Consider the following 7,500-nt stretch of genomic DNA (forward strand, 5'->3'; position numbering starts at 1 on the left):
ATCAAAGGCTCAGAGGGCGCGTGGTTCAAAGCCCTCCCTGTCATTGGAAGCTCGTTGTGTTGCGACAGAACGCGGAAGCGTTATTTTGTCCCCTCTCTCCCCCTATTTCTTTTGTTCTTCCTTTGTCTGCCGCTTTCTCGTCCTCATTTGCGTTTTTCCAACCTTCTCTCCCTCTCCCTCTCTCTCTCTCTCTCTCTCTCTCTCTCTCGCGCTCGCCATCGCTCTTTCTCCGGGGCAGAGTGAGGACGGCTCCCTCTCCACAATTAACGCCGGGGCTTCCATTGCTCTCTCATTACACACGCCAAAGGTTTCAACAAAGCGGTTTGCTTTGATTTCCACCACTCTGCCGTAATTGTTTCCAGATGTAGCTCGAGTATCTTGTGTCCTCTCTCTCTCTCTCTCTCTCTCTCTCTCTCTCTCTCTCTCTCGTCGCTCACCCTTTCTCTCCCTAGTTCTTCCCCCCTTGTCTCCCCGCCGCTTTACAGTGGCGAGTTTGGATGGCGGCCAGAGTGTGTGTGTGTGTGTGTGTGTGTGTGTGTGTGTGTGTGTGTGTGTGTGTGTGTGTGTGTGTGTGTGTTGGGGGGGTTGTACAAAACCCTAATCTTATTAGAGAGAAAGCTTTATACTGCCTGGTTCCCCGCTTCCCCTCCTCCTCCACAGCGACTCGGGGGGTCGTGCTGTCCCCTCTTGTTTAGACTGGTGGGGCGGGAGGACAGGGGGGGAGGAAAGGGCGGGAGGACAGGGGGGGAGGAAAGGGCGGAGGAAAGGGGGGTAGGAAATGTCTCAGAATGCGAGGGATGCCAGAGGTTCAAAGGAGCCGCGCTGATAGGAAACAAATGTCAAGGACATCCCACATCCCATCTCGGTGGCAGGGACTTTGCAACGTCTTTTACAAACTATACTCAAGGTTCTCATTTCAGTCGCCCCCGTCAATCAACACTCATCCAGAGTTTCACAACAGAATATTCTTACATCAATGGGAGGCTTCCAAAAGTCTTGCAGTGCAGTGTGGTCCCCCCTCCACGAACCAGACGGCAAAGTGTCTTTTCCTCTGTCGGCTTGTCGTGTTGGTTTCGACGCTGCCATAGCAGTGAGTGCCATCGGCGAGCTGGCTTGTCCTGATTTTTTTTATAGCTACCAAAAATGGAGGGAAAACATTTACATCTTTTTGTTGTAAATGATGAGTTTTATGTTAAATATGTACTGCGAACAATCCACTTCCTGTGGTGACGGTCTGTCGCTGATGCATGGTATGACATTCCCCAAACAGCTGCATTCGCCACGAGGGGGCGTAGGGTTGGAGGAGCCCCCCGCCCCCCAATTGACTTGGATTGGACCAACATCAGAAGCTTTGTTTTCGGTTGTTTACACACTGCACATTAGCTCTCTTGTGTCTCCCGGTCCCTTGCAGTAACCAACGGAAGCAGCCACTCCCCCACGGCGCTCAATGGCGCCCCCTCTCCGCCCAACGGCTACAGCAACGGCCCCAGCTCGTCGTCCTCGTCCTCGCTGGCCAATCAGCAGCTTCCCCCGGCGTGCGGCGCGCGGCAGCTCAGCAAGCTGAAGCGCTTCCTCACCACGCTGCAGCAGTTCGGGAACGACATCTCGCCCGAGATCGGCGAGCGCGTCCGGACACTCGTTCTGGGGCTCGTGGTGAGTGGTTGTGGATCTTTCGGGGGTTCATAATTCTGGGCTATTTAATAAGTGTTCCCTTTTTTCTATTTATAGTTCTCACTGGGTTATTCCTAAGGGTGTTCCTTTCATGAGTCTAAAAACATGACTAAATCACAGAGGAATGAATGATTGTCATTTTGATCGTTCTGAAGGTTCTTCCAAAGCCATATGTTAACCTACGCTCTATATCTGGATTATTCAGAACATTATAATAGATAAATGGGATCATACTCCGTTTAAAACTGCCAGAATTGCATTTAGACAATTCTGGTTAAAATTGATTCAAATGAAAAGTGGAGATTTCAACTCCTCTGTGTCTATGTCTATACAACACTCAAAAAAAGTATTAATAAATATAGCTGCAAGCAGCAATACACAGGGTCCAGTTTAGTCGTGTTAGGTGCATTTTACAGTTTTCCAGGTTCTCTGGAACACAGCACAATTCTCCAAGTTTACATTGAAGGCTGCATCGTCTCTCCCAGTCTGTGGCCTCCTGGTTGCTCATCTCGCAAAGCAATGCGGTCTACGCAGCGCAACTCTCGGAATGGGAATGAGCACCCAGGGACGGAAATTAGACTTAAATACATTGGTTCATGATGTCACAAAGCGTCCCGCTCCTCAAACGAATCAAACCGCCGTCAACGTTCTTCTACTTCCAGCAAAATTCAGACAGTTTTTCCATTCATTTCTGCTCCAAATGTACATTGATAAAAACTCGACGACAAGACGTCTGAAACATCAAGTTCTAACGAGACCTCAACCATATCTGTGCGTACTGTGGTTGTCGTCTTCCAGATACTTTTACCCTGAAAAACACCAAAATTAAAAATAAAAAAAGAACCTGCGGGCCGGACCCCTAATAATATTAATAATACTACTACTACTACTACTACTACTACTACTACTACTACTAATAATAATAATAATAATAATAATAATTGATAATAATAATGACAATAATAATAATAATGAATAATAATGATAAGGATGGTGGTAATAATATATATAGTAAGCATTTTTTACACACAATAACCTCACACATTATAAGATATAATTTACAAACTGCGTAATTAGACAGCATCTATTCCAAATGACAACGCCAAATGTTTTGGTGTAATTCATGCAGGAATTATTTACTTCAGGCCTGTGTGATCTGAGAATATTTGAGTACAAGAGAGCGAGGGAATATGGAAATTGTGACAGAATGCTTCACGGAGCAGGAGGAGGAGGAGGAGGAGGGGAGGTTTTATTTTTAATTTTTTAATTAACCACACAGAGCATAGCCTCCTTTTTTGGCTTTGCAGTGTTTGTCTTCCTTAGGCCTCTCCCTCTCTCTCGCCTCCTCTCCTGTGTCCTTTTGGGTTTTAATACCTCTGCCACCCCACCACCCACCCCCCTCTATCCCTCTCTCTTTGAGAAGAGTGACACCGTTAATTAGCTAGTTGTGCGGCGAAGAGAGGGAGCAAGGGAGCCAGGGAGGCTCCACTCGCTGTCAAGAACATCCCAACGCAATCTGGGCGAACAGATGTAAAGCCTGAACGCAACAAAACTCAGGTCTGGGAAATAACACAAGAGTACGGGTGGAAATAATAAGAATAAGAACAAGAAAAAAAGAAGAAAGATTTTTTTGTTGTTGTTGTTGTTTTGTTTGTCTTGTTGGCAGGTGATTAAGTGGAATGCATGAACCACCTATAACCTCCCCAACCTCACAAAACAAACACACACACACACACACACACACACACACACACACACACACACACATACACTTTTGCCTGTCAGTGAAAGAGAAGCAAGAGCCAGCAGGAGGGAGATAAATATAACCCAAACATTCACACACACACACGCACACACGCACACACGCAAACACGCACACACGCACACACATACACACACACACACCCAGACACACACACACACACACACGCGCACACACACACAGTAAAACACCCAAAAGTGCTATCTCTCTTCTGCGTCTAGGGCGTCTTTTTGGACCGACCAATTCCCAGTTCCTACTCTGTCCTATGACGGGAAGCCTGGAAACCTCTGAGCTCAGGGCAGCACTCGCATACGTTTTGCACAGGACTGATATTTGCAGCGTTCCTTTGATAGGTTTTGTCTATTTAAAAAATATCCACGCTCAATGTTTTGTTCTTCTAAAGGATTTTAAAACATTTGTGGCCGATACAGTGGGTTTTCTTTTAATGTTCTGAACTCGATGCATATGTGTTTTCTCGTCTGGTTAATTTGAGGAGATGTGTGTGTGTTCTCTGCATGTGCTTCCTATTAGAGCGCCCAAATCATTCACTCTGGGCCAGGATATAGTTTAGCTTCCAATAAGTAATATTATCACTTAATGCCTTCCACATGGATTCATGTGTTTTTCCTCTGTTCCCGCTCCCTCTCTTGCTCCATCGCTCCAGAATTCCACGCTCACCATCGAGGAGTTTCACTCCAAGCTACAAGAAGCCACCAACTTCCCCCTGCGACCTTTTGTCATTCCCTTTCTGAAGGTAAATGCAGAACTACTTCAATAAAAAAAATAAAAATACACACACACAAATGTATGGAGCGGAGCTGCAGCCAGACTGCGCGTCTGCCTGACCAAATCTGGAAAGCATTTGGGCAGCCCAGACACAGATGTGCATACTTCTGTTCGTGTTGTTTTCCCTCATCCCCTCCCCCGTCCCGCTCTGTCTCTCTCTTTCGCTCTTTTTCTCTTTCCCTTTCTCTTTTCCTCTACGTTTCGTTGTCCTATGAAAACCTTGAATCGCCCAAAAGTGAAATTACCAGAAAATACCAGCAACAGCAGCAGTTCTTAACCTCCCCTGGCTTCCTGCACTTCAGTTTGGACAATGTCCACTTTCATATCCCTGCTTCCATTCACATCGATTTTACATTTTTAAATATTTTTATTTGAGCTTAGCCCCCTTTTTGGGCGACTATTTCCCACGCGCGGAAGGAACGCGGCTCCTCGCATCCGGTCGTGAGCCTCGCCGCGGTCCATGTTTGGCTTCCCCCAAGCTGAAATTCAGGACTGTTTTTCGGGCGTGTTGTGAACGGGTGGCAGTGTGCCGGGTTTGTTTTTTTTGGTGCGGTCGCTGGGTGGACGATGACTGAGCGGAGCGGCCGGCGGTGAAGGACGCTCGGTGCAGAGGTTTCGGGTCCCGCTCTGGAATTTCGACGGAGCTGAGATCCATATCACGTCGCGCTGAGAGACGGAGGGCAGAGCACACAGCAGGCTCACTCGTTTTGGTTACCCACCTTCTCCATCCACCCCCCTTCTCCTTCTCTCTCTCTCTCTCTCTCTCTCTCTCTCCCTCCTTCTCTCCATCCTTTCGCATTCATTCACCTCCTCCGTGTGAAGAGAGCTTCTATCCGCTCTAGTGTGTGTGTGTGTGTGTGTGTGTGTGTGTGTGTGTGTGTGTGTGTGTGTGTGAGTGTGTGTGTGTGTGTGCGCCCCTCTCCCATCACTCCCCCTTTTCCTAGTGGCCCTCCTCCTTTTTTTCTTACCCTTCTTTCTCACCTTCCAATCGCTCTGTCTTTTCTATCGATCTCTTCATCCCCCCAATGTCTAGTCTCCACCTATCTTGTTCGATCTCATCGCCTCCTCTCCTCTCTTCCACTGTGTTCTCCTCCTCTCTCCTCTCCTTCTCCCTCCTTCCACCCTCCTCTCTTCCTCTCTCCTGTCCTCCTCCCCTCCTCTTCCCTCCTCTCATCTCTCCTCTCCTTCTCTTCTCTCCTCGTTTCTCTGCTCTGCTCTTCTCCTTCACCCTCTCCCCATTTCTCCTCCCCTCCCCCTCCCTCTTACATTTTCCTCCTCCCTTCGCTTCCACTCTCCGCTCTCAACTCATCTCCTCCTCTCTTCTCTCCTCCTCCTCTCCTCTCCCCTCCCGTCTCTCCTGTCTTCCATTGTCCTCCTCTCTTCCCTCCTCTCCTTTCGCCTCCTCTCCTCTCCTCTCCCTCCTTTCCTCCACTCCTCTCCCATCCTCTCTTTCACTCTCCTCCTATCCTCTCCTCTCCTCACCAGATGGTTAGTGCATCAATGGGACGGCTGCAGAATCAAAGATGCAACTCGTTTTTTTTTTCCTCGCCATCGTTCTCTCTCTCGCCCTATCCCTCTCCCTCTCTCTCTCTCTCTCTCTCGCTCTCTCTTTCTCTCTCTCTCCCACTCTCTCGCTCTCTCCCTCGTCTAATTTTAGTGTCTTCCCTCTGCGGGGCCTTTAATGCCAGCTACCATATGGCAGCAGAGAGCTGTTGGCAGCGGGGGGGGGGGGGGGCATGGAGGTGCACAGAAGCACAACTGCAACAATGCATGTCACACACACACACACACAAACACATCCATATATATAGCCCAAAGACACAGACACACAATCATCACCACACCCACTCCCACTCCCCCCTCCCCTAATTCCAAACCACAACTTAGTATCTGACCGTTTGCTGAGAGCAGGCGATGAGCTCATCGAGGGCCGTCAGAGGGAAGAGCGAGATGCTCGTCTGTTTTCTTGCTTTCTTGTTTGCTCCCGTCTCAACCGTCCGGGGCTTTGTGTTTTTTATCGTGCTTTGGTGACGCTGAATACCGCGTAATAACGTTCATAGAGACTGAGGGCGGCATCGCGAGGAGGTATATGTGCCATGTAAATACTGTAAATATTGTTTATTATAAATCCATTTTCCTGAGCCTGACTCTCATTCTGACGTATGGAATGAAGTTCAAGCCGGTGAACGTGCAGCAAAATGTTTTATTCCCGCAGCTGTAGATGTTATAATTACAGAAACAGATCACTGTACTTCATCAAGTGAAAAACGACATGGGTGTTTGAAGCACTACGCGTTTCTTGACTCAGTCTTCTTCTGAATGCATGCCATGTCTCCGGCAATTAGGATGACCTACAATTAATGAAAGACGGGTTCAGTGGGGTCAAAGCAATCTATTTTACCCTCTTTCTAGGGTAATTACAATCATAAACGATTAACGGACCATTAACTTTAGCAGGTGAATGGAGGGCCAGTGCTCTGATGATTCTAAATTTTATTTACTATAGTTACCAGAGAGGCATATTTAATGTATATTTATACATTTAAGCAAGTCGCGGTGGCATCCGCATAGATCCTAATTTTACACTTTTAGATAAAGAAAGAAAGGAAGGGAGAAAGAAAGAAAGAAAGAAAGAAAGAAAGAAAGAAAGACAAGAGAATATGTTTTTGAGGATAAAGCAAAAGAAAAATGTCCCTTCCATATTCTCCTGCAACATAAACCAAGGATTACCGCTGTTCTCACTCTTAACAATATCACCGCAACACTTTCATCATCTTGCCTCAAAACTCATCCCCCCATCAGACGTCTTTGAAGTCCTGCAGACGTACCTGCGTGACCCTCTAACCCGCCCTCACAAGGCAGAAGCCCCTGTTATGCCAAATTGAGTGAAAATAGCTGCCATTTCTAAAAATGTGTTTTCTTCGGTGGCATTCATCTTCCTCGTCTTTGAGGTGTGTAGTTAGAGAGGAAGTCTGGAGAAACTCTTGGAGCACTAATGCACTGCTTTTGTTTTTTCTGTTCTTTCTTGGTGGGTTGTTGTGCCACACCAGATCCCCATCTATTCATTTGATTTTATTGATATTTTATCATAGCAAGCAAGCACAAGCACAAGTTTGACCAGTTGAACATAAATTAATTTGTTTTCAGTTGTTTTTCTTCGTACTTGGGGTCAGAAGAGTATCAGCAGGCTATGGAAAGGGTTGAAATCCATTGAAAATTCCATGGCCCTCAACCATTGTGAAGATTATTATTTATGTTGAAAATTATTTAAGAATCGCTTG

The 7,500-nt window shown here is 46.9% G+C and overlaps 1 protein-coding gene across 2 annotated transcripts in view; it reads left to right on the forward strand.

The window, feature by feature from the left end:
- Positions 1-7,500, forward strand: part of runx1t1 (RUNX1 partner transcriptional co-repressor 1) — a gene marked incomplete at its 3' end in the record, with an annotated part of 57,965 nt that overhangs the window by 38,350 nt on the left and 12,115 nt on the right. For both annotated transcript variants that reach the window (XM_080002564.1, XM_080002565.1), the window contains exons 3-4: positions 1,412-1,653; positions 4,098-4,187. In XM_080002564.1, coding sequence (XP_079858690.1) covers positions 1,412-1,653; positions 4,098-4,187 — 332 coding nt within the window. The remainder of the gene's footprint in view (positions 1-1,411; positions 1,654-4,097; positions 4,188-7,500) is intronic.

This window comes from Zeus faber (assembly GCF_960531495.2).
Source record: "Zeus faber genome assembly, chromosome: 1".
Classification (NCBI taxonomy): Eukaryota; Metazoa; Chordata; class Actinopteri; order Zeiformes; family Zeidae; genus Zeus; species Zeus faber.